This window comes from Salmo trutta, chromosome 16 (genome assembly GCF_901001165.1).
Source record: "Salmo trutta chromosome 16, fSalTru1.1, whole genome shotgun sequence".
NCBI lineage: Eukaryota > Metazoa > Chordata > Actinopteri > Salmoniformes > Salmonidae > Salmo > Salmo trutta.
The window spans coordinates 2793285-2819086 of record NC_042972.1 but is presented as its reverse complement, the minus strand read 5'-3'; the positions used below and the strand labels follow the sequence as shown (position 1 = coordinate 2819086).

The 25802-nt window shown below is 44.7% G+C and overlaps 1 protein-coding gene across 1 annotated transcript in view; it reads right to left on the bottom strand.

Annotated features, from left to right (window-relative positions):
* Window positions 1-25802, bottom strand: part of flnba (filamin B a) — a 96287-nt gene that overhangs the window by 43345 nt on the left and 27140 nt on the right. Inside the window, 10 exon segments of the mRNA XM_029692756.1 lie at window positions 48-241; window positions 791-927; window positions 3257-3383; window positions 8121-8258; window positions 11987-12181; window positions 12379-12541; window positions 15240-15433; window positions 17885-18032; window positions 19289-19383; window positions 19547-19795. Of these exon segments, the coding sequence (XP_029548616.1) occupies window positions 48-241; window positions 791-927; window positions 3257-3383; window positions 8121-8258; window positions 11987-12181; window positions 12379-12541; window positions 15240-15433; window positions 17885-18032; window positions 19289-19383; window positions 19547-19795 (1640 nt within the window).

The following is a 25802-nucleotide window of genomic DNA, read 5'->3' as shown; positions in this document are numbered from 1 at the left end:
GTCCTCTAATTTCTCACTACGGAGACAGGAAGAGTGACGTCACTCACCAAGCTGGGGTTGCTGTCCTGGTTGTCAGGGACGATGTAGGCCATGAAGGGACTGTCCTCTATATCGTCGTCGTCACACATCACGTGGACAGCGTACTCCCCTGCCTCCGACGGCCAGTACTTCACATCACATGAACCATCGTTCTGGTCCTCGCACTCTATTTTGGCCTGGGACGGGCCCTCGATGGCAAAGCCTGTTAGAGGGACGGTAGAATGGCCATTAGCTCTATAACAAAGACCAAATCAAATGTTATTGGTCACATGCAGATGTTAATGCGAGTGTAGCGAAATGCTTGTGTTTATAGTTCTGACCATGCAGTAATATCTAACCTAACAATTTAACAACTACCTTATATATACACACACACACACGTGTAAAGGAATTAGTAAGAATATGTACATATAAATACATGGATGAGCGATGGCCGAACGGCATAGGCAAGATGCAGTAGCTGGTATATAGAGTATAGTATATACACATATGAGATGAGTGATATAGGGAATGTAAACACCATGTTGGTCTGAACGCTGCATGTGCATCACTGAAAGCTTTGTTAAAGATATTTTTTTTGGGGGGGAGAGCTGCATCAAACAGATATACAACATATGTTCTTCGTCAGTTTAAAAATAAAAAATAAACATTTAAAAAATAAAAATCAACCAACGCATTAGCAGTGGACCTACTGACCAAAAGCACAAATCGACAGTCTTAATTCAAAAACGGCATCGTCAACAGTCCTTACCTAGAACTCCCACATCAGTGCCGATGGATTCCGCCACAAAGTCAGCAGATTTACCCACCATGCCTCCCTCCAGACCTGGCCCCCAGGCCCTGATCTTCTGGGGGCCAGCCTCAGGACCAACCCCCACCTCAAACGGACTGGGACAGAGACAACAGTTAGACACATGTTCCCAAGAGTTCGGGGAGGGGGGGTAATAAAATACCTCTAGAGGGGTAATTGAAACCTATAATCATGCATGTAGTATCTCATTTCCATGTACTTTATGTCTCCTTCGCCTTGCCAGCGCTACCGAGTACAGTGGTGTCTTTCTGCACAAGAAACAAGAAAGGATTGTCTTCAGAATATGGCTTTTAAAAAAGTCTGTAGTTAGTGGAGGGGGGGTAGACAGCCATTACGGTGAGTAATGCTGGGAGCAGAGGGCTCTGTAGCATGTTAACAGAGCCTGTTCAATGCAGAGACAGACCGTGGTAACAGTCAGACTACCCCAGTCTGTCTGGGAGGTAATACCAGCTAATCCGTCTCTCATGTTATGGCAGTACAGTAGCCAGGCAGACCTCCTCCATAACATGGTTGTAAAGGGCCTGTGGTTAAGGCCTTTAAAAAATACAAAAAAAAAAAAAAAAAAACGAACATTTCACTCAGAAAAACTCATTGTTTTTGTTTCATTAGTCCACTGTTGATTTAGTCCCAAAATGTTTTGCAAGTCAGCAATCAAGTTTAAGATAAAGAATTATCAAAAATACAGAAAAAAAAAGAGTTTTGCATCATACCAGCTGTATTCATGCCCTAGTTTCTGATCAAGCGCTCGTATACACATGAAAACATTAAATTACCCCAGGAATCGACAGAACATCACTCAGGAGGTGCCCAAAAACAATATCACATTCAAAAAATAAAAATGGGTGAATCTTCCCATTGACAGAGCCATTTGGTCCTGAGAGCACTGGCACACACAAGGTCAGCTGGGAGCCTGTTCAATGCTTAGTAACACCATGGTAACAGCATGGGGGGTAATTCCAGTAGACCATGCCTAGCACTAACAGACCAGAGCCCTTTCCTAAACAGTCTCCCAAGCTTTGTATTAGCATTACCAGAGCCCTCGCCTAACACTGCATTACAACCTGGAATCCAATCCCCATTGTAGTAAACCCTGATGAAGATATGGAAAATGTCTTAATGCTTAATAAACGTTAGAGACTAACTCCCCTCACAGTGAACTGTGACAGAGTAAATTATTTCAGTAAGAGAATATCAGATGTTTACGTCGTCAGTGTGGCATAAAAATGACTAAATATCCTCATGCTGAAACCAGCTCACACACTAAAAGCGTAATTTCCAGGGTTGCTTGTTAAATAAATCCGTCTGTGACCAACAATCTCTTTCAGGGGACATAGCCTAGCCCTGGTGATGGGAAATGTGAGGAGACAAAAATGTTACACAGTGCTATGTTAGGTGCTACGGTAGCTAACACACAGTGCTATGTTAGCGAACGCCACAACGATGACACACTGGATGTCTGTCTGCTGCATGGATCCCCATTCACTGTTTCTACCAGCACAAACCATCCCAGACTCCGCCCCCACATTCTAGCCGCCACCTTCTACCCCCTAGCCGCCACCTTCTACCCCCTAGCCGCCACCTTCTACGTTCTACCCCCTAGCCGCCACCACGTTCTACCCCCTAGCCGCCACCACGTTCTAGCCGCCACCACGTTCTAGCCGCCACCACGTTCTAGCCGCCACCACGTTCTACCCCCTAGCCGCCACCACGTTCTACCCCCTAGCCGCCACCACGTTCTACCCCCTAGCCGCCACCACGTTCTACCCCCTAGCCACCACGTTCTACCCCCTAGCCACCACGTTCTACCCCCTAGCCACCACGTTCTACCCCCTAGCCACCACGTTCTACCCCCTAGCCACCACGTTCTACCCCCTAGCCACCACGTTCTACCCCCTAGCCACCACGTTCTACCCCCTAGCCACCACGTTCTACCCCCTAGCCACCACGTTCTACCCCCTAGCCACCACGTTCTACCCCCTAGCCACCACGTTCTACCCCCACCTCCTACCCCCTAGCCACCACGTTCTACCCCCTAGCCACCACGTTCTACCCCCTAGCCACCACGTTCTACCCCCACCTCCTACCCCCTAGCCACCACGTTCTACCCCCACCTCCTAAGTCCCTAGCCACCACCACAGTGAGTTCATACCAACATGTTGAGACAGAACAATCATGGAACAATCAGAACAATCAGCCATGGATAGACCAGACCCCCCCCACCACATGACCAAACACAGCTCTAGTCTTCATACGTGACCCAAAGGAATCGACTTCACTCCAACATGTCAGGCGACAGTCTAACACAGAGCCTCTGTTTTTTGGATGAACAAACAGAAAAAGCATAGAGAAGGGGAAGTGAAAGTTTGACGTCCAGTATGTAGAGGACTCCAGGTCCAGTCATCTCACCTCTTGGGGATGTGCTGTCCTCCCCAGGTGATGGTGACAGTGTACTTCCCAGGGGTGTGAGGGTAATAATCATAGTTAAACACCCCATCACCAGACTCCTTCTGTTTCACCGGCTCCTCCATACCTTCTGAGGAGAGGGAGAGGAGAGAATTATTAACCTTTATGTCACCAGGGAAGTCATATTTTAACACTAAGGTCTCTTTTACAAATGAACCTTGCACAAGACATAAACAAGCAAGTGTAGAGAGACAATACACACACATTAAGATACAAAAACAGAGTCGATTAAAACAAACATTGTTCATAACAAAAATACTCAACCGTCTGAACCGGCCCAGGGACTTCAAAGCATCCAATCAAAACATATATATTTTGGAGATTGCAAACATTAAAGACCAATGTACCACCGAAGGAGTCTCCAAAGTTAACCAAGTCTGTGAACGGGTTTGGTAAATTAAAATTGTATCAGTGACGTTAGGTAAGTGGGAAGCTTATGAAGCAGGGCTTTGTAAACAAAGCCTAATGATGTGATCTACATGACTTAAGAGATCCGGCCAACCTTTAGGTATAAAAACAGTGATGAGTAATTAAGCTGTCTGTGATAAAACGGGCATTATGATAAACAGCATCCAGGGGTTTAAGAGTAGTATCCCCATAACAACAGGTAGAAAGGTTGACTGCACAATCTGCTTCCTGCTGACTAGAAAGAGGCCATATTTGTTTCTCTAATAAAATCTTAGCTTCTTAACATGCTCATTTGTTTGGTTTTAAACATTATATCTAAATACCAAGGAATTTGTTTGATTAGAGAACCACCATCTGATCTAATCCATCTCAGACAATCTCACGAGAACTTGAAGTCGTTTAGTTTTGCCCCTATTAAAGCACGAGCTTTAAAATCATTAAGGGCTTCCTGTACTGCTGCAAAAATCAGACTGTAGCTTTGTCACAGCCAGCACCATAGAATACATCACAGTATCATCCGCATATAGATGAAACAGATTGACCAATAGCATTTATATAAATAGTGGAACAGATCCTAGTATCGACCCCTGTGGAAATAATTCAAAGTACTTAAAGAAATTCAGACATAACCCCAATCACGACAGCTTGAGTTCTGTCACTAAGATAAATCCATGAAACCATGAACAGGCGTTAGATGCCCAGTCCAAATCGAACGAGGTTGTTGTTGTTACATAAAATAGCATGATCAACTGTATCAAACACTTTACAGGTCCACAAACAAGACAGTACAATTCATTTTAGCATCTGAAGCATTGATATCATGAACTACTCGTGGTTACTGTGATAGTGCTGTGCCTTGGCCTAAACACATTGTTGTACATAAAAAAATACCATGCTCAGATAAAAAAAAAACAAAGTTGGTTATTTACCAAAGATTGGAGAATCTCAGCTAGACATAAAAGCCTGGAGATGAGACTACTATCCCCGCCCTTATGGAGTGGCAACACGAGCCGTTTCCCATACTTAAGGAATATTTCCTGATAAATATTAGTTTTAAGATACGGGTCGGGCCCAGCATTGAGGGGCAGCACACTTGAGCAGACCCGGCTCCAATTGGTCAGAGCCTGTGGATGTCTTGTTATTTATAGCAAGTAAGGAATCAAGGACATTTTTTTGTGAATTGCCACAATGCCAAAACGTCAACATTCTGTGAAATAAAATTATGAAGTGTATTTTGGTCCATAATGGGGTCAGTGTCTGAATTCATTTGTTGGGTCAGAGAGGAGGAAATCCTTCTGAAAAACTCAAATCTCTGAACTTAGACAGATTCCTCTTACAATCAGAAAGACAGGCTACATAATTAAATCAGATTTAGCCTTTCTGATTAGTCTTACACATCGATTCCTCAGGTTGCCACAAAGATGACCAATCTGTGCCTAAGCATGTCCCTGCCTTGACCCAGGCAATGTGTCTTATGAACGACTGAAGATAATAATTTAGGAGTGAACGAGGCATTGATCTAGGAAGAGACAAGACGACATGGCCAGTCATGTCCTTGGCTAAAGCAGCATGGCCTAAAAAATATATATAAATCAGGGGAGTTGGTTAAAGCACACATCTGAGACCAGGCTAGCAAGCCACATGGTGGGTGAATGAATGAAGTCATGGACCAGGCTAACAAGCCACATGGTGGGTGAATGAATGAAGTCATGGACCAGGCTAACAAGCCACATGGTGGGTGAATGAATGAAGTCATGGACCAGGCTAACAAGCCACATGGTGGGTGAATGAATGAAGTCATGGACCAGGCTAACAAGCCACATGGTGGGTGAATGAATGAAGTCATGGACCAGGCTAACAAGCCACATGGTGGGTGAATGAATGAAGTCATGGACCAGGCTAACAAGCCACATGGTGGGTGAATGAATGAAGTCATGGACCAGGCTAACAAGCCACATGGTGGGTGAATGAATGAAGTCATGGACCAGGCTAACAAGCCACATGGTGGGTGAATGAATGAAGTCATGGACCAGGCTAACAAGCCACATGGTGGGTGAATGAATGAAGTCATGGACCAGGCTAGCAAGCCACATGGTGGGTGAATGAATGAAGTCATGGACCAGGCTAACAAGCCACATGGTGGGTGAATGAATGAAGTCATGGACCAGGCTAACAAGCCACATGGTGGGTGAATGAATGAAGTCATGGACCAGGCTAACAAGCCACATGGTGGGTGAATGAATGAAGTCATGGACCAGGCTAACAAGCCACATGGTGGGTGAATGAATGAAGTCATGGACCAGGCTAACAAGCCACATGGTGGGTGAATGAATGAAGTCATGGACCAGGCTAACAAGCCACATGGTGGGTGAATGAATGAAGTCATGGACCAGGCTAACAAGCCACATGGTGGGTGAATGAATGAAGTCATGGACCAGGCTAACAAGCCACATGGTGGGTGAATGAATGAAGTCATGGACCAGGCTAACAAGCCACATGGTGGGTGAATGAATGAAGTCATGGACCAGGCTAACAAGCCACATGGTGGGTGAATGAATGAAGTCATGGACCAGGCTAGCAGCCCAGAGTCCAGGTGCTGGGATCTGGTAATGTAGTCATCGTGGTGTATCCATTTTATTTAACCAGTTAAAGTTAACTGAGAACACATTGTCATTTACATCAACAAACCTGGGGAATAGTTACGAGGGAGAGGATGAATGATCCAAATTGGTAGCAGCATGTTGTGTGTCAGTGATTAATGAGCTGAGCCAGGTCTCTGGTACCACAGTGCTACTGGTATGGTACGGTATCTGACTGACCGGGTCCAGCTTCTCTAGCGCCGGTCAGGCTCATTAGTGTACAGGCTGTACCACAGACAGATCTGGGACCAGGTTTAGCAGCCCAACGGTCGAGGATTTCTGACAGACTTACAGCTGGATTGGTATGTAGCCAGCCAGCGCCATCTATCAGTCTGTATGTAGCCAGCCAACGCCATCTATCAGTCCGTATTTAGCCAGTTAGCAATGCTAACAATTGTCTACCCACAAAACAGACTAAGACTATCCCCCGAAAATATTCAATTAAATGTTAACCGCAAAGTAGGCTAACCTGACAAACTGGTGCCTTCACACACCAACTTTTTGCACATTTCGTTGGGTTACAGCCTGAATTTAAAACGGATTCCATTTAGATTGTGTCACTGGCTAACACAATACCTCAATGTAAAAAGTGGAATTGTGTTTAGAAATGTTTACAAATGATTTTAAATCTGAAATGTCTTAAGTACTCAACCCCTTTGTTATGGAAAGGCTGAAGTTCAAGAGGATAACTTTTGCTTTAACAAGTAACATAATATGTTGCATGGACTCACTGTGTGCAATAGCATTTGAAAACTGTTCTATGACTACCTCGTCTCTGTACCCCACACACACACAGATAATTGGAAGGTCCCTCAGTCAAGCAGTGAATTTCAGACACAGATTCAAAACACAAAGACCAATGCCTCGCAAAGGGCACCTATTGGATAAAAGCAGCATGGTGAAGTTATTACACGCGACAGTGTATCAATACCACCCAGTCACTACAAAACATATGCTAGACAAGGTTTGGAGACCCCTGCTGAGTGGAGCAGGACGGGAAGGAGAGGGATGGAGAGGGATGGAGGACGGGAAGGAGAGGGATGGAGGACGGGAAGGAGAGGGATGGAGGACGGGAAGGAGAGGGATGGAGGACGAGAAGGAGGACGGGAAGGAGGACGGGAAGGAGAGGGATGGAGGACGGGAAGGAGAGGGATGGAGGACGGGAAGGAGAGGGATGGAGGACGGGAAGGAGAGGGATGGAGGACGGGAAGGAGGACGGGAAGGAGAGGGATGGAGGACGGGAAGGAGGACGGGATGGAGGACGGGAAGGAGGACGGGAAGGAGGACGGGAAGGAGGACGGGAAGGAGGACGGGAAGGAGGACGGGAAGGAGGACGGGAAGGAGGACGGGAAGGAGGACGGGAAGGAGGACATGGAGGACGAGAAGGAGGACATGGAGGACGAGAAGGAGGACGAGAAGGAGGACGGGAAGGAGAGGGATGGAGGACGGGAAGGAGAGGGATGGAGGACGGGAAGGAGAGGGATGGAGGACGGGAAGGAGAGGGATGGAGGACGGGAAGGAGAGGGATGGAGGACGGGAAGGAGAGGGATGGAGGACAGGGATGGAGGACGGGAAGGAGAGGGGGAGAGGTAGAAGGGATGGAGAGGGGGAGAGGTAGAAGGGATGGTGAGGGCTCGGTGGAGGAAGGAGATTTAGAAAACCAAGTGGGTCTGACCTCTATGGAACTTCCTGGTTAAAAGGGGTCATGAAATGTCTAATTAAAATAAAAAATAAGAGCCATGTATTAACTGTTAACTCACTGGGTCCTTTGACTGTGACCTTTAAATCCCCACTTCCTGCGTTCCTGGTGTCCACTCTGAAGTCAGCCACCTGTTTCACTCGCACCCCTCTGGGCTGGAGGCCACGTCCTGTGGCACGACAAGCCCCTGGCATTGACGCTGAAACACAGAAAACAGAGGAAGAGACTTAATACAAGAACCACTTCAGCCCTGAAACTAATTTCTTTATTCATTCATGTATTCCCAGTAGTGTCATCATAGTGAATAGTCCTCTGTGCTAAAGACAAGTGGTGTAAAGTACTATAGTAAAATAAATACTTTAAAGTACTACTTAAGCTGTTTTGGGTATCAGTACTCTATTCACAGTCAGGTCCATTAATATCTGGACATTAACCATGTTGTCATCTTGGCTCTGTATGCCACCACGCCGTAGACTTTTAGCTTTAATCTGAGGGTATTTACATCAAAAAAAAAAAAATAGTAATAAAATAAATTTTAAAAAAAATAAAAAAAAAAATCGGGTGAACGTTGTAGGAATTACAGTACTTTATTTTATGTGGTCTCTTCAATTTTAGGGGCTAAAAAGTAAATTGGACTACTATCATAAATTAAATTGTGACTTTTAATACTTGGTTGCAAATCGTTTGCAAGTCAATGACTTCCTGAAGTCTGGAGCCCATGGACATCACCAGATGCTGGGTTTCTTCCCTGGTGATGCTCTGCCAGGCCTTTACTGCAGCTGTCCTCACTTCCTGCTTGTTATTGGGGTGTTCTGCCTTCAGCAAGTGATATGCATGCTCAATTGGAGTTGGGTCAAGTGATTGACTTAGCCATTGCAGAACATTCCACATATTTGCCTTTAAAAAATAAAATAAAAAGTATTGGTTGCTTTCGCAGTATGCATCGGGTCATTGTCCATCTGCACTGTTGTGAAGCGCCATCCAATGAGTTGTGAAGCATTTGGCTCTGAGCAAATAATAGCCCTAAACACTTCATAATTCATCAGCATAATGCGTCAGCTGTCACATCAATAAATACAAAGAGAACCAGTTCCATTGGCAGCCATACATGCCCATGACACAACCTCCACCATGCTTCACAGATGTGGTATACACAACCTCCACCATGCTTCACAGATGTGGTATACACAACCTCCACCATGCTTCACAGATGTGGTATACACAACCTCCACCATGCTTCACAGATGTGGTATACACAACCTCCACCATGCTTCACAGATGTGGTATACACAACCTCCACCATGCTTCACAGATGTGGTATACACAACCTCCACCATGCTTCACAGATGTGGTATGCTTCAGATCATGAGCAGTTACTTCCCTTCTCATCATTCTGGTACCAGTTCATCTTGGTCTCATCTGTCCATAGGATGTTGTTCGAGAACTTTTAGACATTGTTTGGGAAACTAATCCGTTTGTCCTGTTTGAGGTTTACCAATGGTTTACATCTTGTGGTAAACAGTCTGTATTTACTCTGGTGAAGTCTTCTTTTCAATGTTGACTGACACAGATAATCCTACCTCCTGGAGAGTGTTCTTGACCTGGACAACTGTTGTGAATGGGTTTTTTTTCTTCACCAAGGAAATAATTATTCTGTCATCCACCACAGTTGTTTTCTGTGGTGTTCCGGGCCTTTTGGCGTTCATGAGATCAGCGTGTTCTTTTTAAGACTGTACCAAATAATTTATATGTCCACACCTCAAGTTTGAAGTTTCCCATCTGACAGGTTGGTTTTGATTTGTCAGCCTAATGAACTTGCTTCACTGGCAGTGACAGCTCTTTGGACTTCATATTGAGGGTTAACAGCAACAGATTACAAATGCAAATACCACACTTGAAATCAACTCTAGACCTTATCTGCTTACTTGTAAATTAAACTAATGAGGAAATAACACCTGGCCATGGAATAGCCTCAAGCAGTTGGAATGAAGGGGGGCAGAGTAGATTGTACTGTAGGCCTCAAGCAGTTGAAGGGGGCTGCATTCAGACTTAATAATCAACATGACCAAAGAACACAGTTGTCCCCCAAATGGCAACCTATTCTCCATTTAGACTACTGGACAAAAAGTAGGGTACTGTAGAGAACATGGTGCCATTTGGGACAGCCTACAAGACTAACCTCACCAAGACTAACCTCACCAAGACTAACCTCACCAAGACTAACCTCACCAAGACTAACCTCACCAAGACTAACCTCACCAAGACTAACCTCACCAAGACAGAGTGTTTCTAGACAAACAGTAAATAGATGCTCACTTTCCAATTCAACAACCGCCTCTGTTTCAGTTAACCATTTGAATAAAAAACAACTACAAATCCTTTGTTTTGGAAAAAAAAAAAAATCTACTTGCGGGTCTGTAAAGTGAGAGGGTTTAGGGTCATGGCGCTGTGTTGTACTGTGCCGTGAGGTCGGTGTGGCGTGGAAAAGCTGCATCAGGGAGATGGAATTTGGGGTTTTATGAGCTAGGCTGTTGTAGGAGGAAGAGAGAGAGGAGCTGAACAAGGCTGCCAGCTCCCCTGTCCACTATGTCCTGGCTTGAGGCTTTCACATGCTTCCCAGCCGAAAGAGTTTATGCATATATTCTGACAACATTTTGGACTTCGGTGAGAGTTTGTTCAGGCACATTTTTCTGGAGGCAGGGCGAAGTTCGGAGTCTGACAGGCCTTCGTCGGTGATTAGTGAACAGCAGGGATTCGTCAATAAAGTCTTGTCATTCAACTAGAGACGACTCATTTTGGAATGCAACCCCCCCCCCCCATTGAGAAATACTGCATCAAACAGCTTAGTTAGACGTACCACTTAGATCTCCGGCGCAAAAACGTGAAAATTAATTGACAGATATCTTGAGTTATTTTAATTAATGGACAAACTATTGCCACTTTTTTAAGCAAAGTTCTTTTAGGAGTGTATGCGAGCACACTGGTTCAGTTAGCCAAGTTTGCCATGCTGACACCTTTAGTCCTAATGTTGGGGATTTCTGCTCCCCATTCTGTCGACTTTCATCTTTACCTAATCACACCTTTCCATCCCCTCAGCCCTGACCCAGCAGCTACCCAGCAGCCAGAGTCGAGCCGGGTCACCGCCCCCGAGAGGGTGAGGGGGAAGTACTGTAGGTGGTGAGACATGAGGTGAGGGAGGCAGCTGACCGCTCAGTGGAAACTGAGGCAAACTATGTACACCCAATTATGTCAGAGTTACAGAATCTAGCCAGAGTTCTGTATATAGGCTAGACCCGGGGAACAGGGGTTCTAGAATCTAGCCAGAGTTCTGTATATAGGCTAGACCCGGGGAACGGGGGTTCTAGAATCTAGCCAGAGTTCTGTATATAGGCTAGACCCGGGGAACAGGGGTTCTAGAATCTAGCCAGAGTTCTGTATATAGGCTAGACCCGGGGAACAGGGGTTCTAGAATCTAGCCAGAGTCCTGTATATAGGCTAGACCCGGGGAACGGGGGTTCTAGCCAGAGTTCTGTATATAGGCTAGACCCGGGGAACGGGGGTTCTAGAATCTAGCCAGAGTTCTGTATATAGGCTAGACCCGGGGAACAGGGGTTCTAGAATCTAGCCAGAGTTCTGTATATAGGCTAGACCCGGGGAACGGGGGTTCTAGAATCTAGCCAGAGTTCTGTATATAGGCTAGACCCGGGGAACAGGGGTTCTAGAATCTAGCCAGAGTTCTGTATATAGGCTAGACCCGGGGAACAGGGGGTTCTAGAATCTAGCCAGAGTTCTGTATATAGGCTAGACCCGGGGAACGGGGGTTCTAGAATCTAAAGAAAGCTCTTCAATTAAACAGTATCTAAACCTTCTGAATAAAATCCATGTAATTGATTAACCCCCCTTCCCCAGTCTTAGGTTAGGGTTCACCTGGTCCAATGTTGACAGTAGAAGGACTCTTGGGTATGGCGATGCCTCCGAAGGTGACGGTGATTGTGTGAGGACCCTGCTGGGTGGGCTTGTAGGTACACCTGAACACACTGTCTCCCTTATCCTCCATCATGGCCTCCAACGGTCTGCCCTGAGGATCCTTGATGAAAGCAGACACGTCTCCCACTCCTGCCCCTAGTTGTGAGAGGAACACAGCAATACTTTAGCCAAAGCACCTAGATTCACTTTTCTGCCATTAACATACAGATCTGGGACCAGTCTACAAAGCACCAACTTCAGAACGCTAATAAACACAAGACGTTTAACAACCTGCAGCGTATGTGGTCAGTTATTGTCCGACTGACAGAAGGAGCTGTGGGAGGAGAACCAACCTGCAGTGTAGATGTCGAAGTAAGTAGGTTTGTTGGCTATGTTTCCTATAGCTTCCAGTCCAGGCCCTTTAGCTGTAACCTTGGTGGGGTCTCCCTGAGCCTTGTCCACGCTCACCTCAAACGGAGACTTGGGGATCTGCTGGCCTGCAAACAGCACCGTCACCTAGACAAGACCAAACAACAACCATGTCAGAAATCATGGAAGTGGTATGTAATGCCGTCAAACAGTTACGACACAATATCAGACAAGCTCCCGGGCAAGTGAAGAACTTGACTCTAGAACTGAATCAAGAGCTTGCTAAATGGAGTGAAGATTCTGTTGTGGTTAGGACTGTCGCAGTTAAATTGTCAATCACATTTAACATCTTCAGGCTTCCACACAGCCTACAAGCCACTGATGCAGACCTTGGATTTATTTGACTTTTTTTTTAAACGTAGATGTTCCATGTAATATATCCTACACCATCACAATAAATCCATTGTTTATTTTAGACAGGTCTGAAGAAAATGTAGTCTATTTCAGAAGAACAGAATAACATGAGTTGTTCTTATGTTAGGTCCTGATCTGGCTATGCCATATGGCTGTGGGCTAGACTAGTTCATTTAGCAGGTCCTGATCTGGCTATGCCATATGGCTGTGGGCTACACTAGTTCATTTAGCAGGTCCTGATCTGGCAGTGTCATATGGCTGTGGGCTAGACTAGTTCATTTAGCAGACAAGACTTGCTTAGAATTCAGTGGCATTATCTTATAGTATGAAGAATACAGTTGAACAAAGTTGAATAAAATATATATTTTCTCCAAACGATTTCAGGGGGTGCACACATACGGCTATTCTGTGTTGAGCGGTTGAAGAAATAGGTATTCTTAAATGCTTAATGTAGAATTAATAATGTAACTTGTTCTACAAACGTTAAGCTACATGTTCAGATTTTTAATCCATTGTAAGGCTGAATGATGCAACTAATGAGGATTTGAAAAAAAAGTTGTTTAAAAGGCATGATCTCTGCTTTGTTTTTTTGCGCAGGCTGTACACACTTCATCAGTCTCTCCTTCACAATTTGACAAGCAGTTGATAATGCCTGGAATTTCCCGGCGGCATTCCCTTTGCGTTGCCGTAATGAACGCAAAAACAAATTCCATGCCTTTTGCCCTTGGGTTAAATATAATTCTCTGCTCCCAGCTGCATGCTCCGAAGCACCTCATGTGATCAGGTCTTTCTCACAGGCTACAAGTGAAGACAGACACGTCAGGGACAACCACACACATTTTAATCCAATTCCAAGGTGCATATTGAAGATATTGTAAGAACTATCCAGATTGAATTTTTTTTCAGCCAACAAGAGGAGTAGGCCTAACGAACAGCAAAAGCACTAGCCTACGGCAATCTACTATCCCCCATAGTACAAAGGTCAACCTAGACTATTCTGTGCAAAAAAGAAATATTCTAAACATAGTCTGGGAGAGTAGCGGGATGCGATAGTGCCCAAATTAATACTAGCATCAAAAAACATAACGCAATGTGGCTGATGCAATAGATCAGAAAGTTCAGCTTAACATGCATCTCTTCACATTTTAAGCGCAGCAACACGCACATGGTAAGCTATTAGCGGGAAAACACCAGCCCAGTCAAAACTGTTCGCTGCTCTGGCACCCCAATGGTGGAACAAGCTCCCTCACGACACCAGGACAGCGGAGTCAATCACCACCTTCCGGAGACACCTGAAACCCCACCTCTTTAAGGAATACCTGGGATAGGATAAAGTAATCCTTCTAACCCCCCCCCCCCCCTAAAAGATTTAGATGTACTATTGTAAAGTGGTTGTTCCACTGGATATCATAAGGTGAATGCACCAATTTGTAAGTCGCTCTGGATAAGAGCGTCTGCTAAATGACGTAAATGTAATTATCAAAAGCAACCTCAAAATGTGATTATGCATGTAATGCTTTTATTATAAAAATGTGCTTTTTTACAGTGAATAATTATCTTCCCCAAACTTGAAACTCCCGCTCTACTTATGTATCCCAGTTAGGCTCTGTAAAGCGGATTAATGTGCTTAATTTTAATTAAGTTATTTGGTCACTTTAGTTGCGATACAAAACCTTATCAAAAACATATAGGCCTACGGGGTAAGGCTACATGAGGTGTGCGATTATGATTAACAAAAATAATTCACAAGTGATAAGATTGGTGCCCATCTGACTATTCTTGATTTAATAATCTGGTCTTCACATATACTAAATAACATGAGTTAGACTGGATCATTATCATGCACCTGTTTCGAAACGGGGAAGCAGCAAAAAAAATACATGTCATCTATGCACTTAAATATCAGATGGAGAACACTATTCCCCATAGTTCATTTTCATGCCAGTCAGGTCAGCTATACTCCTGTTGTGAAGATAAGCAATGTGCTTAATATTAGGAAAGTTGAGAAATAAATATTAGGCCAAGTCTATAGAAAGGCAATGGGATCCTCTTTTTAGTAGAGGCCATCACTCTGTTTTCTCACACAATTGCATAGCCTATAGAAATGTTACACCACATGAGCTCATGGGCTCTCATGAAGTGTTTGATTAGATTTTCCATTACATTTACATTGATGTCAGAGTGATTAGAGAGACAATAGAGTGCTGAGTACCAGGCAGTTAGCAAGTTTGGTAGGCTACTAATGACCATCAGCAGCTTCAGAGCTTGGAGAAGACTAAAAGTGGAATTTGACTGCCTTCATAACTCGTGACCACCGGTGTGGCGGTAACAGTCACCGCAACAGACCGAGTTGTGGGGGAATGGTACAAGATCAGTTAGCAGTAATGGTTAGCTGCATGAATGTTTACAAAAGGGACTGGCTGTACTGTACCTTGTGATGACCCATAACCTGGGGTATGTAGGTGACACTGAAGGTTTTCTTCCCTTCGTTAGGAACTGCCTTCACCTCTTCTCTGGTTCCTTCTGGGTCCTCCACGTAAACCGTGACCTGTCCCTGACCCGCACTGAACGCATCCACCGTGAAGATGGCAGGACGCAGCACCCTGTTACCTACTGGCTCCAGACCTGGGAGGGAGAAAAACAGACTGATTAACACACCAGATACTCTACTGTAGAAGATACAGGAGATTGTACTCAATAACAGTCTCTGGAGTACCGCAGGTCTTCATCCTTCAGGAACTGATTCAGAATCAGAATCAGCTGAGAGTCAATGACATTGATTTGGAACGGGGTGCAAATAGTGTCACAGAGCAGTGTGTTCTCTTTCAAAGATGGCAGTGATGAAATTAAAAGCAATGTGAAATCCAGGACTTGTATTACACGGGGTTAGCTGGAAGCCAAACGCATGTCCTCTTCAGGGTCCAAGGATTACAGAGACCATGGAGTCTGATACTGTAGCATATGGATGGTCAGACCTGAATGGATGGAAAATAGAAGACGGTACTTTCATTCTCCTGTCTGATGATGGGAGGGAAAGTGTTGCTGAACCTATAGCCGGCCTGTGCATTATTAATCAGATGGGGAATCCAGGCCATCCTGTCCAGTAACGAATGAGCCTGGCATTAAGCGATGGAATTTACAGGGGGACCTCTCCATTGTGTTTCCTTAAGAGGGGAGATCAGCTTTACTATAGCAGATAAATTGTCTTCTATCAATGTAATTGTCCACATCCCCCCCCCCCCCATTTATTTTATATACAGCACCAGTCCAAAGTTGACACCTACTCATTCAAGGGTTTCTTTATTTTTACTGTTTTCTACATTGTAGAATAGTAGTGAAGACATGGAAACTATGAAATAACATATGGAATCAGTCTCATTAGTGATTGTAAGCTGATCTGATCTTTTTTGTACATAAGATGTCTCCACCATAACTTCCCAAAGACACAGAACACAGCTTCTACATCAACGAATCGGCAGCGCCGGACCAGGCCCTAATCCCCGGGACTCGAATAAGGAAATGGCAGTGAAAATAAAAACCAGGCGAGCCCGGCATCCTGACTATGTTGGCGAACAAATAGATGACCATTGCCCTCTGTTCTACTGGCGAAAGTGCAATCACCAGAGAACAGACTGGGCGAACGCCGTTCTATCCTATCACTGGGTCCTGAAGAACTCATGTCCTGTTTGTTAGAGTCGTTGCTGAACGAGGACATGTTAATACAGATCACTGTTTTTTTTGCATCGTCAAAACCGGATGGCAGACTCGGGTAAGACAAAGGGAGGAGGGGTGTGTCTGTCAACAACAGCTGGTGATCTAATGTTAAGGAAGTCTCAAGTTTTTTTGCTTGCCCGAGTTATAATCATGAGGTATTCTAACACACTCAACAAGCCGTATAGACCCACAAAGCAAACAAGAAATTGCACATTCAGAGAGTCTCGTGGCTGGTAATTTTACCTAATTTACCAGCATGTTACCTGCAACTAGGAGAAAAATAAGTACAGCTAGATCTTAACACGAACATGGCTATACAATCCTCTCCCTCAACCAATACTCAACCCTCCTGCTAACAACTTCTATCCTGGACTTCCCGGCAGGCCACTCCCCAGGTGGTGAGGGTAACCAACACCACATCTGCCACACTGACTCCAAATCCATCATCAAGTTTGCTGACGACGGGTAGGACTGATCACCGACGACAATGAGCAGTCTATAGAGGTGAGGTCAGAGACATTGTGGTGCCAGGACAACAACCTCTCCCTCAATGTCAGGACAACAGAGGAGCTGATCGTGGAGTACAGGAAACGGAGGGCCGAGCACAACCACGTCCACGGGGCTGTAGTGGGGCGGGTCGAGAGCTTCAAGTTACTGTGTCCACATCGGTAAAGAATTAACATGGTCCACACAACCAAACGGTTGTGAAGATTTTACTACAACGCCTCTTCCCCTTCAGGAGACTGAAAAGATTTAGAAAGTTCTAGAGCTGCACCATCGAGAGTATCTTGACTGGCTGCGTCACCCCTTGGTATGGCAATTGCACTGCCCTTGACCGTAAGGTGCTAAAGAGCGTGATGAGTAGAGCACCAATACATCACGGGTGCCGAGCTCCCTGCCATCCAGGACCTCTATACCAGGCGGTGTCAGAAAAAGGCACAAAAAAGAACTCCAGCCACCCGAACAAGACTGTTTCCGCTACCGCGTGGCAAGCCATACCAGTGCACCAAATCTGGAACCAACAGAACCCTGAACAGCTTCTACCCATAAGCAATAAGACTGCTAAACGATGAATGAGGCTGTTGAGGTCAAAAATGGGGGTGCAACTCAATACTAGGGAGGTGTACTTAATGTTTTGTTGACTCGGTGTAGACCGCTACATGGTGTGTCTTTGGCAGGCACTCAGTATTACTTAAAAGGTGTCATTATTAAGCTTGGGCCTTGTAATATTATGCAGTTTTGGAGAAGTTATTCCTCGCAATGCCAGGGTTGTGGGTAACATTTCCTCAGGTATCAGACATACTAAAAATGAATGCACTGAAAGTCACTTTGGATAAAAGTTGATTTATATAGATATAGTACCTGGTCCATATGCACGAGCCTTCTTGGGGTTGAGTTTGGGTTTGAGGGGTGCGCCAGGCTTCAGTTTGGCTTTTGGGAATTGGGACAGGTAAGTCATCACTGACTGTTCGTCCACACTGGGGTCAATGATCTCCTCTGGTGCAATCACCTAAGACAGAAGATACATTATGACCTACAGTACAGACAACCGACATGATCAGAACCTCTACAGACCACACACGATGAGTAGGGCCCCTTGAGGTTTTGCTGACAACCTATAATAACTATTGCAGTTCACATCACATGGGTCAGTAAAATTGGTCAGCATCAAAATTATCTAATCTACAGATTTCAGTATTCAAACAAAAGTATGCTGGTGTTGAGACTGTGGGTAAAGAGTAAGTCTGGAAGCAGCATTAACACCAGAGGAAGTCTGGAGTGTTCCTACAATGTGGCCAATAGAGACAGACAGCAACATTTATACAAAATCTCTGCTGTTGAAAAGCATTTGCTAGAATAAAAGAAAAGGGATATAATATCTAGAAGCTTTTTATAGTGGACATAAAGTTTATAAATTGCCTGGCTGGGCTGATGAGACAGTGGGTCGCGCAGTGAGATGGAACTGAGTAAATAGGCATTTTAACGTCATACCTTTAGCCAGTGGTAACTTGTGGAACAGACAACGGCTGGAATGTGGATTTAACCAAAATCAGCGTCCAGGACTAGACCCACCCGTTGTATCAATAATGTTAATAACTCTTGGAACAGTTACAGATAGAGTCTCCTGTTTGCAGACGTTTAACTTGGGTGTGTTGCATGATTGATCTCAAAAAAGCTTTTGATTCTTTGACTGCTGCACCCACCTGGTAGGTAAATACAGCTCTGGGGAAAAAAATGAGGCCACTGCAAAATTAGCAGTTTCTCTGGTTTTACTATTTATAGTTAAATAGCTTTATAAAGCAACATTTTTTATTTATTCAATAAACTACCTAAGTTAAATCATTAGTATCGTGTTTAAAAATGCATATTAACTTATTTTCTATGTATTATTTGAGGTCAGACAACATTATCTTTGTTATTTTGACCAGTTGTCATTTTCTGCAAATAAATGCTCTAAATAACAATATTTTTATTTGGAATATGGGAGAAATATTGTCAGTAGTTTATAGATTGGGTAAAAAGTAACATTTTTGTTTTAAACACATACTTATAAATAGTAAAACCAGAGAAACAGATCATTTTGCAGTGGTCTCTTAACATCTTTACAGAGCTGTAGATAATTTTCAGCACCATTCAAACTTGGCTCAGAAGGAAAAGTCCAGAAGATGCACTGTGTCAGGAACAAATTACAGGGACCAGAGGGCTCCCTGACCCAGCCTTACGGGGGAACCAGAGGGCTTCCTGACAAAACCGTGTTATTCTCACCTGAGGGATTCCCAGCCAGTCATCAGCCAGCTGCATGGCCTCTTGGGCGTTGTCTGAAGGCTTGTTGTCCCACGTCTCCCAGTCAGGACACAGACCTGCACAAACAATAACATCAATAAGAACTCACATGACCAATATCCATATCAAAACCTTATCCCAAACACCTCAACACCCACTCAATAACAAAAGCACATGAACACCACCAGTTAACCTCTAGACATAGAGACTGTTGTACACACCCCGACCCCCAGAACCTACCTGGAGCACAGCTATCGACCAGGGCTCCCAGGGCCTTGCCACTCTGCCAGTCTCTGCTGAAGTTGTTGATGGGCAAGTCTGGCACTTTATTCTGGATCCATCCCAGAAGCCTCTGCTTCGGGGTCTTCTTCTCCGCCTCGTCATCCACCTCGTCTTCCCACACCGGCATGGAGATGGAGTAGTGGAGGATCAGAGTCCACACCATACCCAGGATGAGTTTCATGTTACCATCCACTATGGCCTTGGAGTCTGGAGGGGAGAGACAGATCTAGGTTCACGTCCACAAACACTATTTACTGTCTGGATGAAGGGAGGAGGAAGACGAAGGACAGAGAAGTTGAAAGCAAATGAGGTAGACAAAAAAGGATGGAGAAAGTATTTTTCTATTTTACTTGACAAAAGATTGTACCTTCTGAAGGTACACACACACACACACACACACACACACACACACACACTGAGTTTCCACATTTTGTTGTTGTTCCAGACTGAATTAAAACGGATTATTTTGCGACTTCTTGTTACCGGCCTAAACAAACCCCATAATGTCAAAGTGAAATTGTTTTTATAATTAATACAACATTTCAAAGCTGAAATGTCTTAAGTATTAAACCCCTTTATTATGGCAAGCCTAAATTCAGGAGTAAAAATATGCTTAACAAGTCACAACACAGGGAGTTGCAAGTGTTTATCAGGATTGTTATGACTACCACATCTCTGTACCCCACACATACAGATAATTGTTAAGGTCCCTCAGTCAAGCAGTGAATTTCAAAAGAGGGAGTTTATCTAATGCCTCACAAAGGGCACCTACCCGAAAAAAAGCAGACATTGAATATCCCTTTGAGCATGGTGAAGTTATTAAATCACACATTTGTGTATCAATACACAAAGTAAAGACGTCCTTCCTAACTCAGTTGCCAGCGAGGAAAGAAACAGCTCAGGGATTTCACCATGAGGCCAATGGTGACTTTAAAACAGAGTTTAATGGCTGTGCTAGGAGAAAACTGAGGATGGATCAACACTGAAGTTACTCCACAATACTAACCTAAATGACAGAGTGAAAAGGAGGTAGCCTGTACAGAATAAAAATATTCCAACACGTCTCAACAAATCACTAAAATAATACAGCAAAACAATGTGGCAAAGCAATTAACACTTTCTATTCAGGACAAAAAGTTGTGTTTGGGGCAAATCCAATACAGCACTGAGTACCTCTCCATATTTCCAAACATAGTGGAGGCTGCATCATGTTATGAGTATGCTTGTGCTTAAGGACTGGGGAGTTTTTCCAGGATTAAAAATAAACAGTGAAGCTAAGGAGAGGCAAAATCCTAGAGGACAATCTGGTTCAGTCTGCTTCCCATCAGACACTGGGAGATGAAGTCACCTTCCAGCAGGACAATAACCTAAAACACAAGGCCAAATCTACACTGGAGTTGTTTACTAAGGCAGTGAATGTTCCTGAGAGGAAGTAAACAGATTTGACTTCAACCTGCTTGAAAAATATGGCAAGACCTGAAAATGGTTGTCAAGCAACGATCAACAACCGATTTGACAGCATGAAGAAATTTCTAAAGAATTATGCAAAATGTTGCACAATCCCAGTGTGGAAAACTCACTTACCCAAGAAAAGTTTCTACAAAGTATTGACTCAGGTGTTTGAATGCTTAATGTAAATGCAATATTTATACATTTAAAATAAATTAACATTTCTAAAAACAAGTTCACTTTATCATTATGGGCTAGTGTGTGTAGATGGGTGAGAATAAGTTAAAATACTGCCCCAATTGAAAAATGTGGCTTAAGCCAAGAGGTATGAATACTTTCTGAAGGCACTGTAAATGCAACAGTATTCATGTTTTAATTCCCTGGTTAAGATGACCTTCGTACCATGCATTAACACTGCTCCTCGATCAACACAACAAACGGCTTAATTTCACTGAGCTCAATAGGAGGGAGGACCCCATTAGCTCATCTGTGAACACTGCGGATAAGGAGGAAACCGTTGACTTTGGCCAGAGTAAGACACGTAGACGTACAGCATCAGGTAGAAAACCCATTGCTCAGGGCATGGTCCACTAGTAAACAGTTCAAAAATGGAACAAAATGAAACCTTTAAAAAAAAGTTTAGCGAAGAGATTGTGTCCTCTAAAACGGTTGGGGAAATCAGATAAATGTTGAAAAAAAATATTACTCAACAGCTATGTCACAACAATTTACAGAAGTGATTTATCGTTCAAACAGTGGTTGTGTCCTAAATAGCACCCTATATAGTGCACTACTTTTGACTGGAGCCTTACGGGAATAGGGAGCCATTTAGTACAGAAGCATTCAATAGGTGTCATCTTCAAGCGGTGGAATTTATCGTACACATTACCACAACAAGAGAACTGCTATAGACGGACGGAGGGGCACAGTTTGTCAATCTTTCGGTCAGAGCAGAACGTTGCCCAACCTGGAGGGGCTGCACCCTGTCCACAAATGCTCCACTCAGGCCGCTTCAAGGTGTGTGTGTGTGTGCGCACACAGTATCAGCCATCTCTGCCAAACATCCTGTCAGCGAGCACATAACAATGGTGCGAGCAGAAGAGTTGAACTCTAACCCACAGCTGATGAGACACACCCTACCCAACACAGCCCAGTGTGTGTGTTTACTGTGTGTAAAATCAAATACATTTGTACATTTTCTTCCATTTAAAACTACATTTTCAAATCATGGTTATGTTTTAGTTCTCGTGCTTCTTGTGTGTGTGTGTGTGTGTGTGTGTGTGTGTGTGTGTGTGTGTGTGTGTGTGTGTGTGTGTGTGTGTGTGTGTGTGTGTGTGTGTGTGTGTGTGTGGTGAACAATTTTCACAACACTATGATTTACATCAAATATGGGAGTTCCACAGGGTCCAGTCCTGGGGCCATTTTTTTCCCCTCACTACACTAATTAATACAAACACTACTGTCTTGAACTCTATGGCTTCAGACAAGAGCCCCTTTGACTTGATTTATACCAAACAGGCAGACAGCTTTGAGAGCACAAGGCAGGGTGAGAGAACAGAGGCACTTTCTGAAACACGGACAGAAATTCCCTGGCAGTTTGATAGCAGGGACTATCCCAGGGTGCGTCTGAAATGGCACCCTATGTAGTGCACTACATTTGATCAGGGCCCATTGAGAGCTAGGCCAGCTACTCAGAGGCTGGTTATTGTAATTTCCTTTCAATGTGGTAAATTAAGACCTAGACCACCAGCTAAAGGTGAGTACCTACCTAGTCAATTAAGACCTAGACAACCAGCTAAAGGTGAGCACCTAACACCCCATAGACTCCATTTGACACCCCCAATAGTCTGGTACTGGTTTAGACAGCACAGAGACAGATGACCCAATACACTGCATGGTGAGGAGTTGAGCCTAAAAACTCCAGTTAGTATTGTAATGCATACCAAGGAATCATCCATTACCAGCCATGGACCATCGCTGCAGCTAAGAGCTCAATACAATATGAACGTGTAGAAGGACTCAGAGAGCAACAGAAACCCCCGTCCATAACAACCATGTATCAGCATCAACACAAAACAGATTACCTTTAAAAACAGCAACAGATTAGTGTACCATCTTATCATACATGCCAATAAAAGTTTTTGTTGACAAGCTCAACTGAAATGTAGTTTGCGAGACAACAGTCATTCTGTAAGAGCCTGACGGACGGCAGCAGAATGGGGAATGATGTTTATTCTGCAGGATCACTGTGTGTCGTGTTCAGCATAGTTTAGGAATAACATTATCTCCCTGTAAAGTACCTGTGGAAAGTAGCCTTTAACTCAACTGGCCTTTCTGACAATTCTGTTTTAACAAAACAAAAAAGTAAAGCACAGCGGTTACTAACTAAACTTATTTTACTTCACCACTGAAGTAAATAAGACCTTGAACACGTCCCTAGGAGCAACAAACATGTCTGCCTCAGAACTGTGTTATTGTGTCGGTCTGTGTAGAGTTACCCTGTCAAAGGCATTGTTGGGTGGAAAGGGGCCGTCACCATGGTGACGCCATTGTACCACAAGGAAGGAGAGAGAAATATGTATAGACACGACATTTGAAATGGTCTGTATTCTTTCGGAACTTGAGTAATGTTTACTGTTGTTTTTCACCTTTGTTTATCATCTACATCGCTTGCTTTCGCAACACAGCCCCCCCCATCCATGGCAACACAGCCCCCCCCATCCATGGCAACACAGCCCCCCCCATCCATGGCAACACAGCCCATTTGTGTTGAAATTGACAGAGGGTGAGAGCAAGAAAGAGGCAGAGACTATTCTTCAGAAACCAAGAAAGACCATTCTTCCCAAAGAGTGAGGTTAGTCTATATACTGTGGGTCGTGCATCCTGACAGACTGCCTCTCTTCCAACGTTCCACAGGGCAAATGCTAGTTATAGATTTTTTTCATTTTACCTTTATTTAACTAGTCAAGTCAGTTAAGAACAAATTCTTATTAACAATGACGGCCTACTGGGGAACAGTGGATTAACTGCCTTGTTCAGGGGCAGAACGACAGATTTTGTACCTTGTCAGCTCAGGGATTCGATCTTGCAACCTTTCGGTTACTAGTCCAACGCTCTAACCACTAGGCTACCTGCCGCCCCTGGGTGAGTAAACTAGGAAAAACCCTGGTCACACTATTTGGATAGTCCAGAGAGTGTGGCCATTTGTTGATAAGCAACTGCTTGTTGAGGTTACAGTGAATAGATGGTCTGTAGATAGAATCAGCTGTGTTAAAGAGTAAACACTGCGACACCATGACCTAACTCCTATTTGAAGTACTGCTGTTACTATGTCTTGGGAATCCTCTTCTGTTGATAACAGCTACAGGGATGAACAGCATGTTACTACCAGCCAGCCGGACGGGATAAGGCCAGGGAGCCAGCCGGCCGGACGGGATTAGGCCAGGGAGCCAGCCGGCCGGACGGGATTAGGCCAGGGAGCCAGCCGGCCGGACGGGATTAGGCCAGGGAGCCAGCCGGCCGGACGGGATTAGGCCAGGGAGCCAGCCGGCCGGACGGGATTAGGCCAGGGAGCCAGCCGGCCGGACGGGATTAGGCCAGGGAGCCAGCCGGCCGGCCGGGATTAGGCCAGGGAGCCAGCCGGCCGGCCGGGATAAGGCCAGGGAGCCAGCCGGCCGGCCGGGATAAGGCCAGGGAGCCAGCCGGCCGGCCGGGATAAGGCCAGGGAGCCAGCCGGCCGGCCGGGATAAGGCCAGGGAGCCAGCCAGCCGGCCGGGATAAGGCCAGGGAGCCAGCCAGGTGGCCGGCCGGCATGGATAAGGCCAGGGAGCCAGCCAGGTGGCCGGCCGGCATGGATAAGGCCAGGGAGCCAGCCAGGTGGCCGGCCGGCATGGATAAGGCCAGGGAGCCAGCCAGGTGGCCGGACGGGATAAGGCCAGGGTGCCAGCCAGGTGGCCGGACGGGATAAGGCCAGGGAGGAACAGGAGAACAGAACCACTGACTAGTTTGGACTTGAGTGTCAGTCGTAAATCAAGAGTAGTAACTAAGGTGAACAGTCGGCACCCAGCAGGGGAAAATAAAGCACTTGGTGCACCACTACAAAATGTGGAATTGAATGTCCAAAGAGTGAAGCTATTAGATAATATAATATAAACTGTAGTAGATATGACTGGCTGAAGCCCTCCACCCATATAAAAATACAAAAGACATAGTATAGTACGTAGGATCCAATGAGGTCTTTGAACACTGATCTTCAGTGGAAAACATCCAAGTCAACCCAGACCATCAGTTTGATAGTGTGTCCTGGGAGCAGACATCACATCTGGAAATCCACTTTAGGAGGTGAATGCAACAGGCCCACGTCCATACAACGATATAGACCTTTAAATCACAAGTCTCCTAGTCCGCTGATTGGAAGGGAAATCAAACCACAGGAAGGAAAACATTTGCCTCACAGCGGGCGGCTGTTCACAAGCAATATATAGCTCAACAGGAGTGCACGTCAAGTCAATTTTATTTACAGTTAATTTGAATAGACACTTTAGTCTTAATATACTTTACACAAAAAAAAAAAACTGTAGTCTTGGTTCAATTTAATCCACTTAAAAAAAAAAAGTTCACTTTGTAAGAATAGGTCAGTTAATATTTTTTTTTTTTTTAAAACAGCACTATTTAACACCTGTGTACTGTCCTTACACCAACAGGCTTTTAGCTTCACCAACGACTTGTAATAAACACCACTTTAGATTTCTCATGCACAACCCTT